This window comes from Aegilops tauschii, chromosome 4, assembly GCF_002575655.3.
Source record: "Aegilops tauschii subsp. strangulata cultivar AL8/78 chromosome 4, Aet v6.0, whole genome shotgun sequence".
Taxonomy (NCBI): Eukaryota; Viridiplantae; Streptophyta; class Magnoliopsida; order Poales; family Poaceae; genus Aegilops; species Aegilops tauschii.
The window spans coordinates 7,225,221-7,252,979 of NC_053038.3; the positions used below are offsets into that span (position 1 = coordinate 7,225,221).

General features: G+C 48.2%; 3 protein-coding genes and 1 long non-coding RNA gene across 6 annotated transcripts; all 4 read right to left on the reverse strand.

The window, feature by feature from the left end:
* Nucleotides 1–382: 382 nt before the first annotated feature.
* Nucleotides 383–1,794, reverse strand: LOC109738763 (probable BOI-related E3 ubiquitin-protein ligase 3). The gene is made up of 2 exons (XM_020297862.4): nucleotides 1,172–1,794; nucleotides 383–1,083 (listed from the first exon to the last, which is right to left on the reverse strand). Exons 1-2 carry the CDS (start codon nucleotides 1,535–1,537, stop codon nucleotides 538–540), a joined length of 912 nt encoding a protein of 303 aa, XP_020153451.1. The 5' UTR covers nucleotides 1,538–1,794; the 3' UTR covers nucleotides 383–537.
* A 10,590-nt stretch (nucleotides 1,795–12,384) lies between these two features.
* Nucleotides 12,385–16,775, reverse strand: LOC141021151 (uncharacterized). Its single transcript, XR_012181163.1, has 3 exons — nucleotides 16,500–16,775; nucleotides 13,190–14,606; nucleotides 12,385–12,649 (listed from the first exon to the last, which is right to left on the reverse strand). It is a non-coding gene; the product is annotated as an uncharacterized lncRNA (long non-coding RNA).
* Nucleotides 16,776–17,237: 462 nt separating this feature from the next.
* LOC109738765 (protein WHAT'S THIS FACTOR 1 homolog, chloroplastic) lies at nucleotides 17,238–21,584 on the reverse strand. 2 transcript variants are annotated; one of them, XR_006662105.2, is made up of 3 exons: nucleotides 21,211–21,508; nucleotides 19,253–20,603; nucleotides 17,238–17,508 (listed from the first exon to the last, which is right to left on the reverse strand). XR_006662105.2 is itself a non-coding variant. In XM_020297864.4 (2 exons), exon 2 carries the CDS (start codon nucleotides 20,510–20,512, stop codon nucleotides 19,364–19,366), a length of 1,149 nt encoding a protein of 382 aa, XP_020153453.1. In that variant the 5' UTR covers nucleotides 20,513–20,603; nucleotides 21,211–21,584; the 3' UTR covers nucleotides 18,903–19,363. The 2 variants fall into 2 exon arrangements, 1 of the variants encoding a protein (XP_020153453.1); XM_020297864.4 differs by lacking the exon at nucleotides 17,238–17,508 and having other exon boundaries at nucleotides 18,903–20,603; nucleotides 21,211–21,584.
* Nucleotides 21,585–23,444: 1,860 nt separating this feature from the next.
* Nucleotides 23,445–26,143, reverse strand: LOC109738764 (glucan endo-1,3-beta-glucosidase 7). 2 transcript variants are annotated; one of them, XM_020297863.4, is made up of 3 exons: nucleotides 25,804–26,143; nucleotides 24,365–25,648; nucleotides 23,445–23,908 (listed from the first exon to the last, which is right to left on the reverse strand). In XM_020297863.4, exons 1-3 carry the CDS (start codon nucleotides 25,871–25,873, stop codon nucleotides 23,874–23,876), a joined length of 1,389 nt encoding a protein of 462 aa, XP_020153452.1. In that variant the 5' UTR covers nucleotides 25,874–26,143; the 3' UTR covers nucleotides 23,445–23,873. The 2 variants fall into 2 exon arrangements, with proteins under 2 accessions (XP_020153452.1, XP_073352166.1); XM_073496065.1 differs by lacking the exon at nucleotides 23,445–23,908 and having other exon boundaries at nucleotides 24,051–25,648; nucleotides 25,804–26,126.
* Nucleotides 26,144–27,759: the final 1,616 nt, after the last annotated feature.

The following is a 27,759-nucleotide window of genomic DNA, read 5'->3' on the forward strand; positions in this document are numbered from 1 at the left end:
GCAAATTTTCTATAAGCTCAAATCAATCTTTGGACCGTTGGATCTGAATCGGGCTCTATCTTCACCCCACTTCCCAGTTGTCTAGATCTCTAAACCCTAGCAGTAGCCAATCCACCAATTTCTAAATCGCACCACCGGGCCCATCCACCCATTTCTCGAATGCGACGACAAGCGGCGCTCGCCCTCTTTACCTTTTGCGCTCGTTTCTCGCCCCTCCACCATAGTCGTAGTCTCGTAGATGTCATCTCCTTGTCGCTAATGTCTCCACGTGTCTGATTATGCCATCTCCCACCGCTCACCTAAGTCGCCGCGAACCCCCTTGGTCGCAGCCCAAATATCTTGTTCAAATTCTAATCTATGTATTTAATTTGAAGCATTGATATGCAATACTACGGACTGTTTTTTCTTCTTGTTGAACAACTGATCCAACAGTTTGAGCAAAAAGCTAAACTGAACAAAAGAAGGGGAACAGAAAAAAAGGATGAACAAAATAAAGCCAAGAAAAGTCGACCCTACTCTAAAACTATTCCTCCCGCATCACGAAAAGTTGACGCAGACGCTGCCGTTCTTGGCGCATCCGCACGACGGGCACGCCTGCGCCGATGCCGCGCACGGCGCGCACACGCAGAGGTGCCGGCACGGCAGCAGCAGCACGACGGCCGCGCCCTCGCCGCACCCCTTGCACCTTCCGACTCCCGTCGTGGCCGGCGTGCCCACCTCGGCCTCCTCCTCCGCGCAGACGGGCACCTGGTTCTCCCCCCAGCAGCACGACTCGGCGTCGTCCTGACCGTCGCCGTCGCCACCGGCACCGCCGCGGACCGCCTGCGCGTCGAGCACCCGCTGCAGGTCGGCGCGGAGCACGCTGGCCGCGGCCTCGTGGGACTGCGCGACGTCGCGCCACATCTGAGCCTCCATGTAGAGGCTCCTGAGGCGCTCCTCCAGCGCCCAGTTCATGCCCCGGACCCGCTCGATCTCCTCGTCCTTGGCCTTGAGCCGCTTCGCCGCCCTGGCCTCCACGGTGGACACGATCAGCCGCAGGTGGCTCCGCCTCTGCTCCGCCAGAGCAGCCCACATCTTTCTCGCCTGCATCATGCATCCACCACCGTTAACAACAAACAAAGGCCAGAAAATCCTGATCAAACGCGGCGATTAATTTGGTCACGGGACTTACATGTCTGTGCAGGATGTGGTCGACGGCGACGGCCTGCTGTTGCGCGTGGGCCGCAAGAACTTCGCCGAGCACCGCCGAGGACGCCCCCTCGTCGACGCGCCTCCGCTTGTTGCCGGAGGTCATTTCCTGGGCGCCGTCGCCCTTCCTCGCCAGATCAGCCGCGGCCAGCGCCAACAACTCCGAGTACTGATCCGCGGCCGACATCGTCGGCGGCGGCGTGAAGATGTCTGCGTACGGCTGGCACCCAAGCTGCTGGCCCGTCACCGCGGCGCCGTAACAAGGCCCGCTCGCAGGCATGGCGGCGGCCGAGGCGCCCGGCCGGTTGGCGAGCAGCATGTGGCGCAGGCGTTGCAGGTCCACGGCCATGGCTTGGCGATGCAAAGGCCGGGGACGGGGCGCGCGCGCGGTCTGCTAGCTCCTGGCACTGGCAGGCCGCGGGGACGCGCCTCTATATAAACACAGGCAGCCAAGGCGATGGCGATGCGTCCCCGGAGTTAGTGAGAAGTGGGAGGTGAGGTCATGGATGGATCGGCGATGGATGGATGGGCAGCGCGAGCGCGGCCGGGGTGGCGAGGAAAGAAACAAGGAGGTCCGTCCCGTCCTCGGATGGCAGGCAGCCGAGTATTTATGGTGCGTGACCGGGCGGGGTGGGTTCTGGTTGGCGTCCACGTTTGATGGCCGGGCCTCGGCCTCGAGTGAGCAACAGACGATGAGATTGACCCCCGATTATCCTTCTCGTTTTCAGGGGCGATTTCCTTTTATTTATGCCTTCCGTTTCAATCAACCTCTCCCCCTTCAATAATTCGACTTAATTTGGAGTGCTCTCCTAGCTAGAAACCAAGAATATATATATTCGCCGCGTGTTACCTTATACTACACAAGAGTCTGCAACCAACGCATGCATATATTCATGCTGGCTTCTGTTTGCTGATCTTGCAAAAGGAGACCAGATCATCGTCGTCGTCGTCGTCGTTTAAGTTAGCATGTCGTGGCGCCAAATCAGCAGGCGTCGTTGAGGCTGCTTTGATCTGCTGCCGCACGAATCTTGGGGTGTAAGAAAACCCACAACCGAACAAAACAAATTACCACGCGCTACCCTCCCTCCGGACTTGGTAAAGCGCCGTGGTTAGCGGAGGGCAATTCGGAGAAGAAGGAGAAGGAAACTGCATGCATGCATGCATGCGTTTTGGCGCGTACGTTCATGCACGCCACTGCATCTGCATGCACGTACTTGATGTGCTGAGATATATATTAGGCGTTTTTTTTTGGCTGGCTAGCTGTAGACAGGTTTTTTTAGGGAAAAAATATAGGAAAAATAACAAGGGAGTAAATTACAGCGTAGTAGAGGCAGAGACGGGGGCTCAAAATTAGCAAGGAAGTGAATGAGCTAGAGTAATTGACTCTTGCCTGTATACATCGGTCCAAATCCGGCCGATCGATCTGTACGTTTAATTTGGACGGAAAGTACGTACGCACGACAGCTTTTGGTTTAATTTGATTTCCAAAAAAGATCTCTACTGCCAGAATTCTAGGGTACGTAGGTATTATCGTCTTCGTCGGTCGTCTTCAATTGCGGGATATACATGACCTTAAAAGCTGTCGGCACCAAAATAGAGCCGACCACCAGCCATTCAAATACAGTACATGGCTTGTACAGGTGTTCAAAAAAGAAAAACATGGCTTGTACAGCTGTACAAATACGACGCAGATCAGCATGCCAGCTCATCACACATCCACTGTACAAACACCCAAGAGTATCTTTGGCAAAAAACATTTAAAAAAGAATAATAAAATAACAAACGGTCAAAACATTACGCTGTGTTTGGCTGCTCAGTATTTTTGGAGTTTTAGGAGAATACCATGGTTTTTGTAGAAACCTCAGTTTTAAATACTTTGACGTGTTTGGCTTCGATAAATACTTTAGTTTTACAAACCGTGGTATATCTAAAACCATGGTTTTTTTGCTGTATCTAAAAAAGAGGTCTCGACCTCTTTTTTGTAAACTGAGAAACGCTAGCTCAAGTCTATCTTCTTCGGGTCCTCCTCACCCATCATTCCTCCATCTCTTCTGCAGCCAGCAAATCAAGATTACCACATGGGAAACTTTACTACTCTGCTCCAATCGTTGACTATTGTTCTAGTGCAACAGGAAGCAGCCCGTACATTAGCTAGTACTAGACGTTCAGTCCTATCAGATGGTGTGTGTACAGATACAAAAGATTTAGCTAAGGCTTAGACCCTGGAGTAGATCAATTGATACTTGGAGTAAAGTTATACACAGCAGGCTAAGCTAGCTAGCCGATTGATTCCATGTGGCCAAAGAAACAAGATTACTCAACAACATATCCTACTCCCTCTGTTCCTAAATATAAGTCTTTGTAGAGATTCCACTAGGTGGACTACATACGGAACAAAATGAATGAATCTACACTTAAAATGCATCTATATACATCCGTATGTGGTTCATAGTGGAATCTCTACAAAAGACTTATATTTAGGGACGGAGGAAGTAGCATCTAAAGGATGTTCGCGTGCATGAAAGGCTATAGGCATATATGCAGCGGCCATTAATTAGCACAAGCTGATCAGGTCGTTGTATAACTCCTTTGACGTAGCTCAATTTGGTTCAGCTAGCTATATCTAGGATCATCCCCGCAACGAGTGGTCAAAACCGAGAAACTAAGAAAAACTGCACTTGTCAAACATCTCTATAGTTTTACTAAAACTGAGAAAAACCGCGGCTTTTAGAAACCAAAGTATTCATTGCCCACACATTGGAATACCGTGGTTTCCAGATACCATGGTTTTGAAAAAACCGTGTTGCCAAACTAGGCCTTAACTTTTTTTTTTTTGCGGGAGGCCAAAACAACATTAACGTACGCGCATATCTATCTTTGGAGAGCAATAGCGAACGACCAAACAATCAGCGAACCGAATCGCTATATGTATCCGGATAGCACTGAAATTAATCAGTCGATTGCAGTTCTCGCTTTCCGTTCATTAATCTCTTATTATTCTTATTACCATAGACCTTTTTTAGGGAGATCTCCAATGGACGGACCTCTGTGCTGAGCACGCGGATAATTTCACGGAGACGTTTCGGCTTCTTCTTCTTCTAGAAAAGAGAAAAGAAGAAGGACAAGACAGCTGATGCACGCAGCGAGAGCGGGGAAAGAGAAGGAACGGAGCAGCTTTCAAGGAAACGCATGCATGCGGACGGGAGAGATGATCGGACGGCCGGGCGTGTCGCGAATAGCTCCACGTGCATCGCGGTGGCACTTGGTTCCGGCGCGACCGATCGATCTGGACAGACGCGCGGCCGGCGACGTGGCACTTGCCATGTCACGCGCTTGGGGCCGGTACTGTTAGACTTCTTCAAACGCTCGGGGGAACGGCTCCGTAACTTGGTAAAAAACCAGACACAGACGGGCATCTCAAACCAACCTCAAACATCTAGGCTCGCCGGCACCCCTCATATCTACTCTACATATAGAGTAAATACAGGTTAGGCCAGACACGCTCGGGCGCGTCCGGCCGCAAGGTTGGACCTGGCCCACACTTGTCCACCCGATCTCACATATATTAGACCCCATCCGTTTCCCGAACCAAACGCTAGCCACTCCACTCCGCCACCAAGGTCCCATCCGGTGATCTCCGGCCTGGGTCAGATTTAATGTCACACCTCGAGCTCCACACGCCCACTGTCGACGCTAGGCACACCGCCGGGAGAGGGCTAGGCAGGGAACCTTATTCCATCTTCAAGAAGCCGCCGCCGTCTAGCCTTCCTGAGCATGATACAAACCCTACCAAAACTCAAAAAAAGAAGAAGGAAAAAACAGAGCCCCCCGTCAGCAAGGGCCGGGATCCATCGTGCCGCGATGGCCCTAAGGTCATCAAAGACGAGGCGGACCGGCCCGGGAGGCAGAGGAACCCTATAGGGTTTTCATACGATTGGATATTGTTTTTTCAATAAAAAAGAATTCACCCACTTAAATGCTCATCCTGCTACAGTTCTTTGTTTTCTCAACAGTGTCAAGCAATGTTTGATGCAAATTCCTGTTGTTTACGCTTAATTAACAGAGAGAAACCTAAGGCAAGATGACACCACTCACGTGTGTGTTATCACAAGCTGACAAGTATACGAACGTCGAGGCGGCTAACTCCATGACTTCTTTCTTTTCTTTCGCGATGGAACTCTAGTCTAGTCTAGTCTAGGATATGTGAGGCTTGGAGAGTTCACCTCATCTGCACAACCCCTCCTTGGACCGTTCCGGCGCATCAAACTCAGCGCTGCTTGTTCCCTAGTTTAATTTAGTTTCTCATCTGCAGAACCGAGTCAGATCTGACCAAGTTTTGGCACTGATCGATCGAGCTGGATAATGGGGGTTAATCTATGCAGCGACTAGATAAGCTGCGTACGTACTCCTCAATCAATCCATAGTACATATACATCATCTATTGGCATGACATTTCAACACATCAACATACAAAATGAGAGCATCAACAAGCTGGTGCTCTCATTTTATATGCATGGACGCCTTGGTTTGGATACATGGTGTTTAAATATACATGCATGCACGATTGAGCTGAGATTTAGTCTTGTTTTGGAACAAGGGAACCAGCTTGTATTAGCTGATGCCAGCAACGATGTCACATCAAGCAATTTTTTTACATGGCAATTGACATGTATTATTCCCGCTTCCATTTGTTTAAATCGCACGTTAGCTCGAGAAATAGAAATGGTTTGGTGGCTAAAATTCAGTACACCTGCTTCGGCATTGGGACAGCTTAGCTCAGAGACGTGTAGGCCAGCTAGAAGTTTTCATTCATTCACACAGGACCATTCGTGATGCCGACTTCTAAAATGATGCCACTCCTCCCTCGTTTGTTTTCCGAGCTAGTTATGATGTGCTGCCCCTCAACTGTCACCTCAGACGATTTGGAAATAGGTAGATAGTTATCAACACCGAATACAATTAATTAACTACTAACATAATGATTCTACAGGAAAAAAAATGATTTGAACTGCACATACAAGATCATCCAATTAAGAGCGTCCCTTTCACAGTCCATTCTGATTTTCCTTTCGGGCAGAGTGGTTAGCACACCTGGTGTCATATCGGTTGGCTTCCATTTTCATGCCAATAGCCATACACATCAACAAATTGGCACCAATAAGTGCGTGTAATTTACCTCCGCCTTCCTTTGCTGAAGTGGAGATGTTGTCGACTAAGCTAAATACTATATCAGCATGTCATTATCATCAACAAATATATCACCATGTCAATATCATCAACAAATGAGCATACGGTATTGCCACGCGATACGTATTAATATATACATGGACGTCCTCAAGATTATTTCATATATACATGGACGTCCGGGTTTGGATACATGATGTTTAAAAAAAACTTATGCATGTTTGACTTGAGATTTAGTCCTGTTTTGGAAAAGGGGAACCAGCTAGGCAGATACCAGCAAAGCAGCAACCATATCATATCAAGCTTTATTTACATGGCCATTGATTTCTATTTTCTCTCTTCCATTTGGATGTTTAAAAATGATTTGGTGGCTATAATTCAGCACACCTGCTTCGGTATTGGGACAACTTAGCTTAGAGAATTGTAGGCTTGAAGTTTTCAGTCATACATGACCTTTTCTTAAAAGGGATACAAGACCATCTTGTTATGTCAACACCTAAGATGATGGTACCTCCTCCCTCGTTTTTTTTTTGAATTTTGAGTAATGATGCGGTACCGCTCAACTGCCACCATGGACGATTTGGAAATACATAGTTATCAACACCGAATACAATTAATTAAGTACTAAACATGATTCAATAGATTTTTTTATTCGAACTACACGTATAAGATCGTCCAATTAAGAACGCCCCTTTCGCAATCCTTCCTAGTTTCCTTTCACACAGAGTGGTTAGCATACCTGGTGTCATATCGGTTGGGTCCATTTTCATACCACCAAGAGCCATACGCATCCACAACTAGGTAGCAATAAGTGCGTGCATTTTATCTCTAGCTCCCTTTGCCAAAATGGAAATGTTGTCGACTAAACTAAATATTAGATCAACATGTCAATATCATCGACATGTAGAAGATAGACACCGATTTGACACCCGGGGGCCACATGATATTGCCACGCAGTATGAATACCCGGATGCATTCCGTCATTTTCCCGGTTGCCTTTCGGGCTCCTCTAGGTGTCACGGTTGTGAGAAACCACAAGGTCCATGCACATTTGTCCCATTCAGCACAGACGCTTGTGATTCACCGCCCCCCTTTAATCGCACAACTGGGAAAAAGATAACTGAGATATGGTTAACCGTCAGCCATCACCCAATCGATGTGTGTGTGTGTGTGTGTGTGTGTGGTCACTCATGGTAGCACGACCTTTTCTTTTCGCGTGTCCACTTCTCCCCCATCAACCTCATTAGAGCGATTCCTCCATTTATCTGAAGTTGTAGCAAAATAAATTAAAAGGCGGGGGAGGCATAAAGGAGCCAGTGCTAACTGCTACTGAAAAGGCTCTTGTCCATCCCAAGATTTTTTAGCGGTCATACATGTCGTTTGGTGGTTGCTTGGATGTATCGGTTAGCTGCTAAAATGATGGCATCTCCTCCCTTGTTTGTTTTACGACTTCCGAGTGATGATGCGGTGCCCCTCAGCTATCACCTCGGAAAATTTGGAGATAGATAGTTATCAACACCAAATACAATCAATCATTAAGAAAAATGAAACCTTTTCTCTTCAAGTTTTCCTTCTTTCAATGGAAAATACTACAAGATCACCCAATTAAGAGCATTCCTTTCATAGTCCTTTGTGGTCTTCCTTTCAGGCAGAGTGGTTAGCACACCTGATGTCATATCAGTTGGCTTCCATTTTCATACCAATAGCTAGTATAATGCATCAACAAATAGCACTCATAAGTGTGTGTTTTTTTTCTTCAGACAAACAGGAGGCCACCACGCGGCCTCCCCGCTCCATTACTCAGAATGAAATAGGACACAGAACAGTCACATCATCTAAGCGCTAAAATGAAAGGTTTTTTTTTTTACTGCAACGAAATTAAACAAGCCATTTCTACCTCACGAATGAGGGCTAGAAGTTTACTTTCATGCTCCTTCCATGGTCCTTTCTAATTTTCCTTTCGCGCAGAGTGGTTAGCAGGTGTCGTATTGGCTAACTTTCATTTTTCATACCAATAGCCATATGCATCAACAAATATGCATCAATAAGTGATTCTGTATTATCTCCAACTTCCTTTGCCGAAGTGGAAATGTTGTCGACTAAATTAAATATATTAGCATGTCAATATCATCAACAAATACACCAGCATGTCAATATCATCAACAAATGAGCACACGGTATTACCACGCAATACTTATACCCGGATGCATGTCGTCATTTTCCTGGTTGCCTTTCGGGCTCCTCTAGGTGTCACGGTTGTGAGAGACCACAAGGTCCATGCACATTTGTCCCGATGCTTGTGATTCGCCGACCCCTTTAATCGCACAAGCAAAAAGATAACCGAGATATGGTTAACCGCCAGCTGTCACCCTATCGCTATGTACGTGCGTGTGTCCACAATCACTCATGGTAGCAAGACTTTTTCTTCGCGCGTGTCCACTTCTCGCCAGTCAACCTCATAGCGCGATTCCTCCACTTATCTGGAGTGGTAGCGAAATAAATTAGAAGGCTGGGGAGGCATAAAGGAGCCAGTGCTAACTGCTACTGAAAAGGCTCTTGTCCCTCTCAAGATTTTTCAGTGGTCATACGTGTGGTTTGCTGGTTGGTTGGATGCATGGGTTAGCTGCCAAAGCTTGGTTATTCTAGCTTAGTGTGCAATTGGCTTTGTGGATTCGGCCATATGTAGATAGAAAAGAGAAGGTGGAGAGAAGTTGGCCTCAGTTAAGTATGCAAAATCTTTAGACGCAGCCTGTTTGTAAGCAAATGGCGTTTTAGACAAGGACACTCCTCTTAAAATACATCTTTGGCCAGCAAAAAAAAGTTATAGAAATGTTTTCCATGAAAAATCCAATTATATGTTTTCACTTTACGAATCCAAACTTTTATATGTTATTAGTTAAAGTTAGAAAAAGTTTGGCTGAATGTTTTCGAGGAAGCCATCATCTATTTAGGAACAGAGGAAGCACAATTCAACACCTGTCATCGCATACTCATTTTTATCAGGCGTGACTTTTTTCAGAGGGAGAGGTTTGCATGGAAAATGAGACGATTAGTTACGCCATTCGACCAGACAAGCCAGTTGAAAACTAAGCGGTTGCAGGTGAATGGCATTTCACAAAGCGAAAATTCACCAAACATTGGCACCAATCTTGTTTTTTCTTTCCAACAAGCGTCACATCTAAACCTAATGCAATTAGAAGGGCCCATTTCCTATCTTCAGTCGAAAGGTGAATGTATGGGTGAAAGGAAAGGAAAGAGACAGGAACATCGTTCGACAATAGAAAAGGTTGATGGGAGGAATTTTTGCTCCACGAAAGCAAGCGATATCTTTTGTTCCTACTAGCAAGTTCCTACTTGAACTTGATCGAGCCTTTGGTTTAGTGCTGCACAAATGGCATACGAGCTACTACTAGCTTCTACTACACCCCCACACGGAACCAACATGGCAAAGATGGCAAAGATTTGTTCTCCTGGCTGTATATATGCTACGCGCTAACTAGCCTTTTTGGATCTACTGATCGAGCTAGTAGCTAGCGTTGGTGCATGCACGGGAGGCTATAGAAAGCTAGGGATTATCCCAAAGTTTTATATATCAGCCATGCGCTCAATGTGACAGAAGCAGATCAGCCTGCTTTGTGATTGTGATTTGTGAGAGCACGGTCATGAACAAACACCACGGCACTCACCCTATCCACCACCTCTAATTTTCCATTGCTGACTGAGATGCACATACATGGGATGGTGGGCTAGCTAGTACCAGTGACCAGTATTGCTCTCCACAATAGCAAAAATGTCTCAGTGCCATGTGTTTTCTTTCTTTTGTGTACAGTGTCTTAATGCCCTGTGACTATGAAGTAATTTTATTTTCTTTGAGAAAATGAATTCTGAAGTAGCCCCAATGGAATGAAGGTTATACCCCCCCAAAAAAGCTTGTGCTACAAGATTATCGTAGTTATCATGTCATCATCAATCATTTCGATGCGAAGAAGACCGTACGGCCACGCGGCAGCATCCATCAATCAATCGTTGTAGCTAGTGTCCCCATTGCCTCCACTTTGATTTGCCAACGGAATCGCTTCTGCTTTCCTGCATTTGCCATGGAAAATGGGACAAGGAATCGGGATAACGAAAGAACGAGAGAAAGAGGCGAACAATTAAAGGAAACCAGAGAGGCTGAGACTAAAAGCCACCTAGCAGACACGCAGTAGCACAGTACGCCTCCTCAACTCACAAAATCCCGTGGCTCCATTATTGTTCCCATCGACCCTAGCCGTATTATCTATCCGCTCGCCCCCACTCCGATGATCCAGTGCCAAGAAAAGGAAGAAAACTCATAACGATAACCTAATCAATGGAGGACGACGACGCGAGAAGGTTGAACAAGAACGACTAGGAAATGCATGTTGGGAAAAGGGAGGAACAAAGAGAGGTTATAAACAAAAGAGAGCTATACAAGCAGCAGATCTGACTCGGCCGGGCGGGAAAGTGGTTGTGGAGATCACCCCATGGATTCCTGCACTAGAGCTCCCTCGCAAAAGCCAAGAATGATAATCACAGAAACAATACTGATGTACTACGGGTGTCCCTTTATTATTTGTGCCCGTGCATGCTCTCCACGTCAAGGGGTTCTCGGCGATTTGGCATCATCAGACCAAAACATATTCTTGTCCCGATCATGCTCGCTCTCGCTCACACGCCACCTTTCTTTCTTTCTTTCTTTTCGAAAGGCTCACACACAACACCTCCTTGAAAGGTGAAAAGAAACTTGTGAGATCGAGTTGGCTGGCCACGATGTCATCGTACATCAATCTATCTATCTATCTGCAGTCCTGTTGCACCGCTGGTCCCGTCCTAACGCACAGCACGGGGATGGATAGGTAGTAGATATAACTGAGAACGAGATGCCATCCGTCCATGTGGGCGTGATGGGAAGGTCCTACTAGATATAACTGAGAACGAGATGCTTTGCCTGTGCCGTCCATCGCAAAAGCCAAAAGGGAGGTCAGCTCTGTGCCGTGGTGGTGCCGAAAGGAGCTAGCTAGCTAGGTCGGGGCCTGGGCAGTCCCTTGGCGTCAGTCAGGCTCGCTCGGACGGATCACAACACCAAGGGCAGTCAACAAACCTGTTTGTACAAAATTATCCTAGCACTAGATGCTGCTGAGATGATGCATCCTGTGTAGTACGTGCTCATGCCGATGCTGCGAGTCAGCACGACGTTGACCCAACTTCCGTTCTCCGTTTTGTGCCCCGCGCCACAAAATTGACCCGGAGATGAATGAATGCCATCTCTGGTCGACAGTCCCAATGGCCAGTAATTTTGACAGGAGCGCATGAAAAGAACGTGAGGCAGTAAAGAATGTGAGGGACCAAACGCATGGCAGGCAACAAACTCCAAACACATACAGCTCCTAGAAGCAGGCCGGCTCCGGGTTGCGATGATGAGCTAAACGTGGAACGATTCATTCCCCTCTCCAGATGCTCGTGCTCAGTCCCATTGATCCACATGGAACAAAACTAGAATAACCTCCCTTGGATACGTCTCGTCTTTACCCGGTGACATGCTACACATAAAGAAAGATCATGGAGACACACAAACAAACAACCAAAGAAACTGGATGCAGATCGAGGGAGGGGCAGGCCCCCTCAATAGCATGCCAGGATTGCGAAATCTTTTTATTTTTTCGAGGGAAAACCAAGATTGCGAAATCTGAACCAACCAAATCACACCATGGCTAGCATCATCAGTGCACGCCTACACGCACACATTGCTTTCTTCGGATGAGACAAGCATAAAAATGGCCTGCTGCTAGGGTCAGTAGTAGAGGCCATGTACGTATGACGCACGAGTAGGAACAAACGGCACTCCAGCACGACGCTGATGGACAGATAGATGGTCCAAATGTTTGTCCGGGGCGACGGAGACGGCCGATCCGAGCGGCTCCTGGTGTTCAAATCAGGATTTCTTTGCTTAGTGCTAAGCGCCAATTTGTTCATTCAAGCGATCGAAAGAGATTTGTTTCACGACGTAAATGGGGTGCTTTGTCGGACCCCTAATGGATAGGCACCCAAGAGAATTGCGACGTTCGACCAGCAAAGGAAAATTCAGAGAACCTACTCAATGCCGAATTTACTAGAGTTTGAAAACCTACCACACCCAAGAGTACAAAAGGGAAGACGTGCCCACCGTGAAAGCTGAGAGCCAATGGAGACATTCATCAGAAATGGAGAGGCCAATGATGTTACTGGACCGATAAGCTGCAAGAAGCTGGAACCCTGCCTAATTCGGCAAATAAAATAAGATTTAGGCCCAAATCTAGTGCTAAGTGGTAACTAGTATGAGAATCAAAGTGAAAGACAAGTAGTAAAGATAATGGTAGCTTCCTAAAGTCAAGGCAGGGTCCGGAGAAAGAAAAGGACAGCAAAACCATGCAGCAAGCAAAGCCAGTTCCTGAAACAGTGACAACTCATGGATTTTGTGCAAGTTGCCAACTTAAAAAAGGCAGGCCCTAGCCACACACAAAAGTTGTTTATGGAGCGCGCAATGCTAATGCTACCGAGGGACAGGGACGGGCAAGCAAAGACTGGTGTACAAGAAAGGCGCAGCGCATCGATTGGAAACCCAGATGGGTCAACAGAGGCTGAAGGTGACTCAAGGGCAAAGAAAGCATGTGCACTGCAGGATCAGATGGACATAATTGTGCTCTTGGTGGCCAATAATAGAGCCAAAAAGTATTAACAGAGGTCCAGAGTGCAGGTTGTGGAAATAAATAACATGGTTTGGAGGGCTACTGCAGAGGGAGAGAGAAATAATGCTTACCAGGAGAAGAAGAAGAAACATGATCAGAAAAGTTGCCAACCAAATCTAGCTTTCAGTGCATCTGACCAGGCTCATGACCACCATCATAGGTGCTCCCTTAGTGTCTGCAGAATCTGGTCCCAATCACTGCTCCTGCTCATGCTCTTCACTTTCAGGGGTTATAATTGGGCCTCCATGTGTCCACACCATGCATAATTTTGTCGGTCCTTGTTTACTTGGCATATGCTCGTCTGATTTGATCCCACTGAGGGCTGTGTTTGCCGTTGGAGTTGGAGTTAAGTATATATGCATACCCCGCCAAGGCATCATTCTATGTTGACAACCACTTCAATGCAGGAATATATCACAAGGTACTCAAGATTAGCCTGAAAGGGATCCAAACCTGCCCATGAATAGCCTGTTGCGGGTATATAACGATTGGCGTAACAAACCAGCAAAGCTCTGCGTGCCTAGAATCCGATCCGAGATCGACGGTAAGCAGTGTTTCCCCTATTTCGCCGGTCTTTATTCAGAGCTAAACAAGCACCAAACCTACAGGCTTTCAGAGGATAGCATTGTTCAGCCCTCGCTCAATCCATCAAAGCACTCCATTGTATTGTCTCTGTACTTTGACTGGTGCACAGCATATTGATTTCCACACCAATGCACAACTTTGTCGGTCCGTCTTTACTTAGCAGGTGCTCATCTGATTCGATCCCACTGAGAGCCATGTTTGGCGTTGGAGTTAAGTATATATGCATCTCCCACCAAGAATATCATTCTATGTTGAACTTGACAACCACTTCAATGCCGGAATATCAGAACATACTCAAGACAGTCTAAAAGGGATTCAAACCAGCCCATGAATAGCCTGTTGCGGGTATCGATTGGCGTAGCAAATCGGTAAAGCTTTGCGTGCTCCGAACCCGGTCCGAGATCAACAGTAAACAGTGTTTTCCCAGTTTCGCTGATAGGGCTAAACAAGCAACTGACCTACTGCCTTTTGGAGGATGCAATTGTTCAGCCGTCGCTGGATCCATCAAAGCACTCCATTGTATTGTCTCTGTACTTTGACTGGTGCGCAGCGTATTGATTTTGACACAAAGCTGAATTACACAGAAACAGTACCAGTACCAGAGACTCTGCTACAGAATAATCTAGCAACATCAAACCCATGCTACAAAGACTGACCCTGATTGCTGGATTGCTATATTTGTACTGAGATATTAACAAGAGAAGAAAGGTTTTCATGACAGCTTGCAGCATAACTGTTCCTGCTGGATAAAGATCATACAGTAACTGGTAGGTCATCTTCGCTTATAGTTGACCATATGTGAGTTCCAACCGCTGAACAATTTCCAGTGAACATTACAAAGATGCGTTGAGTGAGGGTTATAATCCCATGAGTGTTGGTCTCTCTTAACAAAAATGGGGTAATCTGCAGCAAAAAAGTGTTATGAATGTCAAAACGCACAGACTCTGGTGGTGTAATCATGAGCTATAAAAGTATAAACCTTAGCAGGATTTGTATTTTCTTCAGAAGCAAGGAAATAGTTTGATCTTCCTTCTCATAAGTCTCCCAAAGGGCACATGATGAATGTGGTAATGCAAAATGAGTAGTTCAATGTGGAAACAAAAGTTGTGTATACATGTTACAGCTATCTAAGACGACAAGTAGTTGTTGTTTGAAAACATAATCAGCACGTGAGTTAAAAACTGCAGTATTTCACATTTCTGATATAAACAATTGAGAGGGCTATCCAATAACCATGGAGAAAATCCATTATCCAAAACAAATAAACTTAAAATAACAGTGCACAAACATGGTTCAGGCCTTCAGCACATGTTTCGACATGCTCACTTATTGAGCACAAATAATCAAATTTTGCATGCACCACAAGGGATACTCTTACTAGTTGCTTCACAGAAACATCAGGTCCATAATAAAGCACAGATTTATGTTCTTCGCAGCGTTTTATCCATGTGAACAAGCAATCTGACATCTGAAATGCATAAGATGTCAGATTGCTTCTTTACAACGTACATAGTACGCGGTGTAACAACATACGCGTAACGTGGCCAGAAGCTATCTCAAATCAAATGCCGACCTAAATTGATTGTCGACCCGGCTGGCGTGTGGTTTGGCGATGAGCTAAGCGCGGAATGATCCATTTCCCTCTCCAGATGCTCGTGCTGAGTCTCGTCGACATGGAATAAAATCGTTTCTTGGGTATTGGGCTAGAATAACCTCCCCTCGATACGTCTTTACTACCTGGTGACGTGATACTGATAAAGAAAGATCAGGGAGACGAGACATGCAAACAAAGAGATTGGATTGGATTGGATGCACCCTGAAATACATGCTCAGATTGTGAAATCTGAACCAACCAAATCACACATGGCTTGGGTACGCCTCCACGTATACATCAATTTACGCGCACATTACTTTCTTCAGACGAGACAAGTATAAAATGGCCTGCTGCTAGAGTCAGTGGATTGGCTATGCACCGAGTGGGAAGAAACGGGGCTCCAGCATGATGCTGATAGATAGATGGTCCAAATGTTTGTCCAGGGCGATGGAGATGGCAAAACGTTCATTCAAGCAATCGAAAGAGATTATTTCACAACGTAAATCGGGTGCGTCTTTGTCGGACTCCCAATGGATAGACACCAGGCAGATGATGATGGAAACGTGGGGTGGTATTGACTGGCCACGCTAATTGCGACATTCGACCAGCAAAGAGACGCTGTCGAACGGCGCGATTCAGAGAGGCTTCTCAAAGCCAGGTTCATTCAAAACCTACTATACCCAGGAGTAGAAAAGGGAAGATGCACCCACCGTAAGAGCTGAGAACTGGAACTCTACCTAATTCAGCGAATAAAATAAGATTTTAGGCCGAAGTCTAGTGTTAACTATGGGGATCAAAGTGCAAGACAAGTAAAGATGGTGGTAGATCCTAAAGTCAAGGCAGGGTCCGGAGAAAGAGACAGCAAAACCATGCAAGCGACCAAAGCCAGCTCCTGAAGGAGTGGTAACTCGTGGATTTTGTGGAAGTTGCCAACTTAAAAAGGGCAGGCCCTAGCCCATAGCCACACACACAAGTCGTTTATGAGCGGGCAACGCTACTCAGGGACAGGGACAGGCAAGCAAAGACTGGTGTACAAGAAAGACGCGTCAATTGGAAAGAAATCCAGATGGGTCAAAGAGGCTGAAAGTGACAGAAGGGCAAGTAAAGCATGTGCTGTTGGTGGCCAATAATAGAACCAAAAAAAGCATTAAGAGAGGTTCAGAGTGCAAGTTGTGGAAATAACATGGTTTGGAAATGCATACCAGGAGAATAAAAACAAACAGAATCAGAGAAGGGTCGGGGGCCTTCGGTCTCCATCTGTTGTAGTATTTGCTTGACTTTTTCTGGGTAAGCCACTAGCACCCATCCAAATATAGCTTTCAGTGCATCTGACCACCATCATAGGTGCTCCCCTTAGTGTCTGCAGAATCTGACCCCAATCACCGCTCCTGTTCATGCTCTTCACTTTCAGGGGTTATATAATTGAGCAGCGGCCAGTTGGCCTCCCCCATCTCACCTCCATGCCGCCACACCAGTGCACAATTTTGTCGGTCCTTCTTTACTTGGCACATGTTCCGTCTGATTCGATCCCACTGAGAGCTGTGCTTGGTGTTGGAGTTATAAGTATATATGCACCCCCCACCAAGGCACCATTCTATGTTGACAACCACTTCAATGCAGGAATATATCACCAGGTACTCAAGATTAGCCTGAAAGGGATCCAAACCTGCCCATGAATAGCCTGTTGAGGGTTATATTGATTGGCGTAACAAACCGGCAAAGCTCTGCGTGCTTAGAATCCGGTCCGAGATCAACGGTAAGCAGTGATTCCCTGATTTCGCTGCTAGAGCTAAACAAGCACCTACCCTACAGCCTTTTGGAGGATGCCATTGTTCAGCCATCGCTCAATCCATCATAGCACTCCATTGCATTGTTCCTGTGCTTTGACTGGTGCACAGCCTACTGATTTTGACACAAAGCTACATCACACAGAAACAATATCAGTACCAGAGACTCGCTACAGAATAATCTGACAACACACACAGACTGACTGTTATCGCTGGATTGCAATATTTGTGCTGACATATTAACAAGAGAAGAAAGGTTTCATGCCAGCTTGCTGCATAACTGTTCCTGCTAGATAAAGATCGTACAGTAACTGGTAGGCCATCTTCGCTTATAGTTGACCCTCTATGAGTTCCATCCGCTGAACAATTGCCAGTGAGGATTATAATCCCGTGTGCTGGTCTCGCTTAACAGAAATGGGGCAATCTGCGGCAAAAAAAGTGTTGTGACTGTCAAAATGCAGACTGTGGTGGTGTAATCATGAGCTATCAGTATAAACCTTAGCAGGACTTCTATTTTCTTCTGAAGCAAGGAAATAGGCCTGATCTTCCTTCTTCTAGTAAGTATCCCAAAGGGCACATGATGAATGTGGTAATGCAAAATGAGTAGTTCAATGTGGAAACGGAAGTTGTGTATACATGTTACAGTTATCTAAGACGACACACAATTGTTTGTTTCAAAACATAATCAGCATGTGAGTTAAACAATGCAGTATTTCACATCTCTGAGATAAAAAATTAAGAGGGCTATCCAAATAACCATGGTGAAAATCCATTATCCAAAAAAATAAACTTCATATAACAGTGCAAAGACATGGTTCAGGTGTTCAGCACATGTTTCGAAATGCTCACTGATTGAGCACAAATAATCAAATTTTGCATGCACCACAAGGGATACTCTTTACTAGTTGCTTCACAGAAACATCAGGTCCATAACAAAGCACAGATTTATATTCTTCACAGCGTTTTAATCCATGTAAACAAGCAATCTGACATCTGAAATGCAAAAGATGTGAAGAGAAGAAAAAAACAATCAGGGTCACATCTCAATCATACGGAACACATTATGTTAATTAAGTTGATACTAACAAACCTAATAATATAGGAAGACCTCAAAACAAAGGACAATATCTATCAGCAGCAAGTCTATGAATCCATGTGCCTGTAATAATATTTGTCCAGATTCACAACCGATCATTAGATCTAGTAAGATGTGCAATTACATGTGAAGTCATTTCTCATTCTTAGACATCTCAAACAACCTCTAGGGATGTCCTGCTACTTGTTCAGTAAACAGACCACCCAAAATACACAGTAAGCAAGCCACCTAAATACACAGTAAACAAGCCACCTAAAATACATAAATAACTGGACCGATAAGGGAATGATACCGTCCAAGTCCAATGGAGATAACTGAAGTCACCAGCGACACGAGCATCAGGACACAATCACATACAATGAACACAGATAATCATTGCCAACAAATTCAGAAATTAGAACACCAATCAATGTGCTAGATCGAAGTCAAATTCAATAATTGACAACATCTGGAGCATTTTACAGGTGCCTTCTGCCCGTTAATGGATGCGAAAACAACAAATAAGACTGATTGAGGTGCCAGCATGTTAATGCACTAATCATTACCGATGGTCAGTTCATGCAAGGGGGGATAATGCTGGTAACAGATTTAAAACATCCAACCAACCAAGATAATCTAGTGGTATGGCTGTGTGAGTGTGACACAGTTTACGTTGCAGAACTCTCTAAAATTAAGTAGCGGAACAGTAATAAATATCCTTCTTCAAGCAGAATCACATGAGATTGGGTGAATAATAGAGTTTCAGATAAATGAGTGCCTGACCATTGTTTATGAGTCAAACGTAGAAAGTCATCCAAGCAGGAGAAGCAAACTCAACATTACATATCTTAATACAAAGCAGAACTGATACTGTAACTTTTTGTTTTTGGAATTATAAGCTACACAACTGGAGTTAATCCTCTCAAATCCCTCAACCTAACCCCTACATTCCAACTGAACCTGTGACCTTTCATCAGCTGAGCTGCAACTTGATTCCTGGGGACGCTTCATATTTGAAGATGTGACATTGGTGTTTACAGTTCTATCTTTAATAGCTAAGGTGCAAGAAACATCCATTGTGCAGAGGACTTACATAGTTTGTTGTGTGCAAATGGGCTCATATGTGAGCATCAAGCAATCAACTAAGAAGATGCACCAGACGAACACATCATGGTTTTGCTTCTCATGTAAATCAGTACTCGAGCTATACTGCCAGTGGAGTATTCAAGTCGAAGCATGGCCGTCCAATTAAAGAGGAAAACTGATCATGGAATTTCAGCAGAGGACACTTCTCAATGAGATTAATATCATCGTAGGCCTCCTTGAGAAAGACGGTACTTCTTGCACCCTTGTTAGTGATGTAGAAGATCCCATGATTTTTTATCAAACAAAGGAGTAGCTTGCATGGCAGCCTGTACTCGTTATGGAAGACTTCTAGCTTGTCAGATGTCAGTCGTTTCTGCATTATCAAGCTTAAGACCTCATGTAGAACAGCAACAGATCGCTTCCGAGCCTGTGGAGTTGCAGGCTCCACTCGCCTAGCATTCAAATAAGGTGAAGGAAACGCCATCTTCTGCCACCTGACTACCTCCTCAAGGTACTTCCGGTTGGGCCTAAATCCAGCTGGATACTTTAACTTGAAAGCAAAAGGACCCAGTATATTTCCATCTTTAGGAACCCCTCTGTACTCCATTTGGAAACCATCAAAGTTCAATTGTTCTTCTCGTGCTGTGACTGCTAGTGAAGAATCCCAACTCTCCAGACACAGATGGTCCAATCCTCTCACATCACGGATTGAAAAAAAATCAGGGTAACTTGGAATCAACTTGTCCTTGAAGTTCTTTGGTAAACCCAATTCAGGTTGGATGAGCTCAATCTTCTCTAAAGGGATCTGGCAGTCCATGGACATCATTAACAGCTTCCTCAGATTTCTTACCAAGATAGGTTCCATTAGCTCCTGTGCTCGGATCTCCTCACCAGAAATATTTCTGGCCTTCTCAGTAAGCATGACAGCAATGGGTTCACGCGATGTACTTCCACCAGAGACACGGAAGATATTGGGGTGGCGCTCAATCAGTGCAACAAAGTTCCATTTTTGGACAAAGCCAACCTCCTTTTCCAGGTCACGTACAAGTAGTGAACCTGTCTTTTGGGCCAGGATGAGCTCACGGAGACGGAGGAGGAGGGCGGGCTTCTTTTGGAGGTCCATGGCCTTGTCGAGTCCAGGCTCGCGGTGATAAAGCTTCTTCTTGGGACGGCGTCCATGACCGGCAGCGAATGAGGACATTTCCTTGAATTGTATCAAGGAAATCGATCTGGAAATGTACGGTAAATGTTCTGCTAATCTTCTCATCGAATTTACGTCTCAAATGCAAGTCTGTGTAGGCAGTGTAGGTCCCGAGCATTCAGGAGTGCATAAAGAAGCAGAAGGTGTACTTCAAATTCTGCAAAAAAAAGGGGGGGGACAGAATATTCAAACCATTTTAAACAACATGAGCTTTGCAACTAAGGAATAAAATTCATAATACCAAAAGCCTGTATCTCAAGTCTCAACTCTCAACAATTCTCATTTCAGAAGAACAACTCATAGCAGCAGTGGCAGAATGAAGAACATTTTATAGGGTGTACCACCTCCAACAACAAAATACAGACATCACACGCATACCATGAAATTGACCAAAAGAGCAATATAAATAGCTTAATCAAGTCTCACAACATTAGAGTTCACTAAATATGTTTGAAAATTGCAAGCATTACAACACAACTAGTTGGGCGAGATGAAATAGATGGGTACAAAATCCACAACATTAAACTACTCTACGCTTTTGCATTGCCAGAAAAGCGTCAGCTGCTTATATCATACTGTATCATCTTCACTCACTCTCAGGAATATAGCCCACTCAATAAATGTCACCAAGCAGGCAATTGATGTTTCACGAGTTGCTCGTCCGTGCCGTTTATCGGTTTATTCTTCACTAGTACTCCAGTACCAACTACTAGCTCTGAAGACTGAAATGAGACAGTACTGACTTCTACAATCGCACTAGTTACCTCGAGCAGCTGTGTCGATCTCGATGCCCGACGGCGTTCGTGGGTCGTGTTCAGGTCCTCAGGACGTCACCGAGCGGAGCTCGCCGGCGGCAGTGGTACGGACAGAAGACCGCTCGTGCTCGGGGTCAGGCGGCGGCCGTGCGAGAGTGAGGATGGCTCTACGGGTGAGGGGTACTGGGGAGCAACGAGCAAGGGGAGGCGTGGGCCGGGGCAGTCGTGGAGGCGGGAGGCGGGTCGCCGGGGCGGCCAGGTCAGGTCAGTTGTGGCGGCGGCGGCGTTTGGTTCATTCGATTCGATGGCTCGATCTCGATGGAACAGCCGAGCAAGGCCACAGCACCGGTGATGGGCTGGATCAGCCAGCCCAGTCTGTGACTGGGTAGGCCGCCACAAACTCCACCGAGAGCTATATCTCGCCCGTACCGAGAGTACAGTAAAGCTAATACGGCAGTTACTAAAAAAAAAAAGCTAATACGGCAGGGCTATATCTCGCCCGTACCGAGAGCTCTTTTATTTCGCCTCTGCGGCAAGGTTAGTGGCCGGAAATATTTTTTGGATGATATAAAATTTACACTTTATAATATTTTTAAAAATGCCATGATTTTTTCAGGAAATGCCTCAATATTTTTCGAATGTCAAGAATATGTTTTTTGAATGAGATCAACATTTATTAAAAGTAGCATGCACAATCTTTTACATGGCCTGGTTGTCCTCGACGGCGGCCTTGTGTTGCGCGGCAGCAGCTTTCTTCTTGGCCTGAACGGTCCATCAGGCCCTCATCTTGGCCGAGACTATGCCAAGCCGCGCGATCTCCGCCAGTGTGAGCTCCGCCCGCGGTTTCTTCTTCTTTATCGTCGTGGGGCGGACGGTGGCGGCGGCCGGGTCGACGGGTTTCTTCGGGGCGCCGGCCATGAAGGAGGAAGGGGAGGGAGAGAGCGGGAGGGTTTGGGGGAATGAGGGGTAAAGTGAGAGCGTTGTGTCCCCGACGGGCGGGCAAAGGGAGGACAAGGGCGCGCGTCCCCCACGTTCGGGCACTGTCCGTTTTGATGCGAATGCGGCCCAAATTTGGGCCGGAAATGCATTGGCGGCTATTTGTGTCTGTTTAGCCCCAAAGGGACGCGACCTCTGCTTGTCCAAAATGTGTTTAAATTCAAATGAGTGGCCCCTTTGCTTGTCCAAAAAAAACAGGATGAGTGTACACAAACAACTCAGCTCTCAGCCTGTCAGCACAATGGCAGCGAATCACGTGGCACCGGTAGGTGGCACAAGGCAAACGGAATCCCGACAAGAGTACCACATGGTCAAACTCAGAGACCTATCAGTGACCCTTCCCCACCACGATCCAACTGCTTACGCCAACTCCACCGCACGACTCCAAATCGTTCGGGGCTGTCCGTTTGAGGTAAAACGGACATACGAGACGTCCCAACGCATGATCCCATCCTAAAAAAACGTTCGTTTCTTGTCTGCCTCGACCCATTCTCGGAGCAAACTTGGTCTGGGTTTGGGTCTGAAACGGACACGCCCGGACGTCTTCTGCGTGGTCCTCGTCCGCCCCTGTCCCTTTGCATGTGACCCCTGGCCCACCTGTCATTGGAACCATATGGGCCCGGCTGCCCACCCACCTGTCCTTCTCTCTCTCCTTTTTCTCTCTCTCCCTCTCTCTTCTTTTGCAGCTGGCGGCCACCTCCATGCGGCCACGACGGGGCGACGGGCGGCGGGGCACGGCTGCCGGCGTGGTGGTGGGCGACGGGCGGCGGGGCGAGGCGGGCGCGGGCTTGGTGGCGCGAGGCGTGGCCGGCGACGAGGAGGGGTTTGGCGTGGGCGGCTGGTGGCGAGCTGGGCGCGCGCGAGGCGTGCGCGGGCGGCGGCGGGGCGTGGCGCGGGCGGGTGGGGGGTAGCGCGCATGGGCTGGGCAGGGCGCGTGCGTGGCGCGGCTGGTGGTGCAAGGCGGAGCACGCGCTGGCGCGGCCGAGTTCGCGGCTGGGCGCGAGCGGGGCCACAGGGCGCAAGCGCGGCGTGGTGGAGGGGCCACAGGGCGGGGCGGCCGCAGGCGAGCGCGCGCACGAGTGGCCGCAGGTAGGGCGGGCGCGGGACACAGGTGGGGGACGAGGCGGACGTTTTGGGGTCGAGCTGCGCGTTGGGCGCCTCTTACTTAACCCGGACATGCATGTCTGTTTTGCCAAACGGACAGAATCCGGACAAAACGAACGCCCGTTTGGGGTCGTGCGGTGGAGTTGGCCTTAATGCTTATACGTACATGAATGATGAACAAATTATACACTACAACCGTACTCTACTAGACCAAGTTACGGACGTACAGTACGAACAAACAAACACACACACGAAGCACACAACGCTAATTACACATGCACACACCACCCACGTACTGTACACAGCAAGGCAACTCTGCTGCTACTGCTAGGAGTAAAAAGAATCGGACGCATCTGCTCAGCTCTGCTGCTAGGATAAATGAAATGGAATTGAATGAAACAGGGGGGATGCGTATGCAATGCAGCAATGCATCCCTAATGCACCACCACCACTATTCGTGGCTTTATTCGATGATGATGATTCGATCCAAATCCAATCATGGCGCTCGCCGCACCGGCCGGCCGGCGGAATTTTGTGCGCCGTGGTCTGGTGCATACTCCGGTTGCACCATTTCATTGGCCTCCGGTGAACACACACGAGCCGTAGCCTGCAGAAACCAAACCGGTGATGTTACTGTTGTCCCATGGATGGTAAAAACGTATAGGATGGTTAATGAACTACTCCCTCCGTTCGTAAATACAAGTCTTTTTGAGATTCCAATATAGACTACATACGGAGCAAAATGAGTAAATCTACGCTCTAAAATATGTCCATATACATCCAGTTTGTAGTGGAATCTTTATAAAGACTTACGATTTAGGAACGGAGGGAGCAGTACAATGATTGTGGTGGTAATATGCAGACGGCGGCAGCGAGCAATTGTCAGTCAGTCGGCACATGCAATGGGCAATGAGTGAAGTGAATGGAACAGCGCAAGGAAAGCAGACGTCCTTTGGTTTGGTTTGGTTTGGTGGTACCAGTGCACGCACATGTGCGCTTCATCAGTGGAATGTAAAAATCAATGGCGAACGATTGAAGTTGAAGGGAGAGATGGCGTGCTTACTTGGGTTGGTGGAGGTGAGGGTGGCGGACTGGCGGAAGTCGCAGTTCCACGGGTGGCTGCCGGCGGCCTGGTAGAGCTGGTTCATGGCGTAGGCGGCGTGGGCGCGCACCGTGTTGGGCTGGAAGCAGGCGCCCCCGGGCTGGATGGCGCCGCAGTCCACGCCCACCTGGGAGCACGCGTAGTCCAGGTCCGTCTGCAGCTGCGCGTCCGTCGCGCCCGCGCTCGCCACGCACCATCCCGACCCCTTGCTCGGCGTCGTCGTTGGCGTGGTGGCCGTGCTGCCGCCGCCGGAGCCGGGCGAGGAGGAGGTGAGGCCGGCGTCGTAGGCCATGGTGAGGTCGGTGTGGTAGAGTCCGAAGGCGCGCTCGGAGGCCGGGCCGGGCTTGAGGTCCTCGTCGTAGAGCGCAAACAGGTACGTGTCCACCGGCTTCCCCGGCATGAGCGGCGTGCCGGCGCCGGACCGGAGGTGGGCGACGAGGTTGGAGACGTAGGCCCTGGCGTTGTCGACGGTGGCGCCTTGCTCCGTGGGGTCGCCCCTGGTGGGCCACCCGGTCTCCGCCACCACGATGTCGACCGCGCCGTAGCCGGCGCGCCCCAGCGCGGACTTGACGGCGTCGACCTGCGCGTCGAACATGTTGGTGTACGTGATCTTGGAGCCGGCGTCGAGGCGGCCGGCGTTGGGGTGGAAGAGGCAGAAGGCGAGCGTGTCGGGGCGCGGGTCGGACTGGTACGCGAAGTAGGGGTAGGGGTTGACCATGAAGGGCGCGCCGGTGCGGCTGAGGAAGCCCAGGATCCCCTGCAGCTGGGCGGCGGCCTCCGGGCGGAAGGCGCCGGCGGAGGGCGGGTCGGACTGCGCGAGCACGGCCATGGTGTTGACGGTGGAGAACTTGATCCCCGCGGCTGGCCCGTCGCCGGCGGCGGCGCGGAGGTTCTGCATGGCCGGGAGCAGCGCAGCGGCGAGCGCGGCGTCCCCGGACTCGAGCACCTCGTTGCCGACGGCGACGACGGAGATGGTCGTGGCCGGGAGGAAGGGCAGCACGTTGGCGGCGAGCCAGCCGGTGGCGGCGTTGGGGTCGGCGGCGATGGCGGGGATGTCGCCGTTGGCCACGCCGAGCACGAGGGAGACGCCGGTGCCGGCGAGCGCGCGGATGAGGCCCGCGTCGACGCCGTAGAGGCGGAGCTTGGTGATGGCGGTGGACTTGAGCAGTCGCGCCGTCGCGTCCGGCGGCGGCAGGTTGTCCGCCACCTCGCCGTAGTTGACGCCGATGTGCTGCGACTGCGCGTCTGCAGGAGCAAACCCAAATCCAGACACGAATCAAAGTCGGTAAAATTGCTGCGCTTTAGGGGAGGAAAAGAAAGCTGGGTGGTGCGTCACTGGATCCTTCCTAGGGACTCGAGATGGGGATTGCTCGAAAAGCGGGGACACTGGGCTTGCTTACCCGATATGGCCACGAAGCAGCAGAGGAGGACGGGCGCGAGGAGCAGGAGCTTTCTCGACTCGGCCTCCATGGATGGATTCTTGCTCGGATTTAGCTTTGGATTGGTAGCGTCAGTCAGGGGCCGGAAAGCGAGAGGGGGGAGAGGGAGAGAGGAGCGGAGTGAGAGCGAGAGAGAGTGAAGCCGTTAGTTAAGACGGGGAAACGGAGGAGGCCGGCCAAATCGAGCAAGAATCGTATGCGTGCGCGGCGTACGAGAGCACGGTAGCGGTGGCGGGTGGCGCCCGGCGTTGCGTTGCGTGGCGTGGGAGCGCGACCTCGCCTCGTGGCCGCGGATGGATTCCAGGCAAGGTATTGGGTGTGGACGGGGGCTTGGGATTTGGAGCGCGTGCCGAGCTCTGCGGTGGCCACGTGCGTGCGGCGCCGAGACGGACGGGTGGGGCGCGGCGGAGCGGAGCGGGCCACGGGCGACGACATGGGTCGCGGCCGACGGTGGGTGGTGTTGAGAGCTGGGACGGCGATAGTGCCGTCTGGTCCGCCTGCGCTTGCCCGTTGGACAGTGGGGCATGGTGCGTTTGGTGGGTTTTCGGGTTAATGTCGCCCGATCATCCAAGCGACAATGGCTTCTGCACTGCGCCGTGCAATAATTCGTGTGCTGGCCTAGGTCAGTCAGCAAGGCCTCTTCTCTGTGAATTTCAAAAAATGTTCCACCAATTCCAAAAAATGTTGGACGAAAATGTTCATGAATTCAAAACATGTTTGCAAAATCATAAAAATGTTCACGAGTTTTAACATTGTTCATGATTTTATATATGTTCATGTGCTTAATTTTTTTTAATGATTCTCAAAAGTTGGTCACGATGTCCGAAAAATATGTAGTAGCTTGAAAAGGTGTCCATAAAAAAGAAAAGGAAAGAAAAAACAAAAAAGAAAGACTAAAAAAATGGAAGAAAAATGAAAAAAAAAGGTTGAGGAAGAAATCCGAAAATGGGCCGGCCGAAAACCAGACTGAAGGCACGAGGGATACATGGTAGGTCGCTACACGCCAAATAGGAAACCCCCACTACGGACGCACGGGCCCTTTTGCTAGTAATTAATTATGAGGGGCCGAACTCCTAGGTTTTTATTAGTGGCCGAACTCCTACTACTCCCTCCATCACGGTTTAGAAGGCCCGCTTGGAAATTCTCTGGGACCTAGGTGGTTATCTATTGGTTGTGAGATGGGCTAAAAAATAGCATTCACACTACGCATGCATATAGAAGGGAGTACTAATTAGCTACTAGAAATAAATGCAATGCGCCCTAAACCTTGTCTATTGTGGAAACGCACGTAAATTTAACTGTGCCTTCTAAACTGTGACGGAGGGAGTAGTTACTTTATTTTTTTAGGGGTACTCAGTAGTTACGTTTAATTTATTTTGAGAACACTCAGTAGTTACGTACTCCCTCCATTCCACAATATAGTGCCTATAGATTTTTATGAAAGTCAAACGTTATCAACTTTGACCAAGTGTATAGAGAAAACTGTCTACATCTACAATATTAAACATGTACATTCTGAAAATATAACTCATAATGTATTCAATGATGTGCATTTGGCATTCTAGATGTATCTACTTTTCTCAATAAATATGGTCAAAGTTTGTAATGTTTGACTTTTGCAAAAATCTATAGGCACTACATTATGGAACGGAGGGAGTATATTATTATTTTTTGAGCAACACTCGGTAGTTTTTTTTTTTGAGCATAAACACTCGGTAGTTACGTAGAGAGAGGTGATCGTGCCCGTGTGGGTGGGCTGTCTCGCGAGCTATCTTATCTCATAGGCTGCAGGCTGGGCTTTTTTCTAGTGGTGCGCTAGGCTGGTTGGGCTTTCCTGGGTTGGTCCGATGAAGAGATCCTTGTCCGAGAGTTGGATCGTTCCCCTTAAAAACAACAGAGAGATCGATCCGAGAGCGG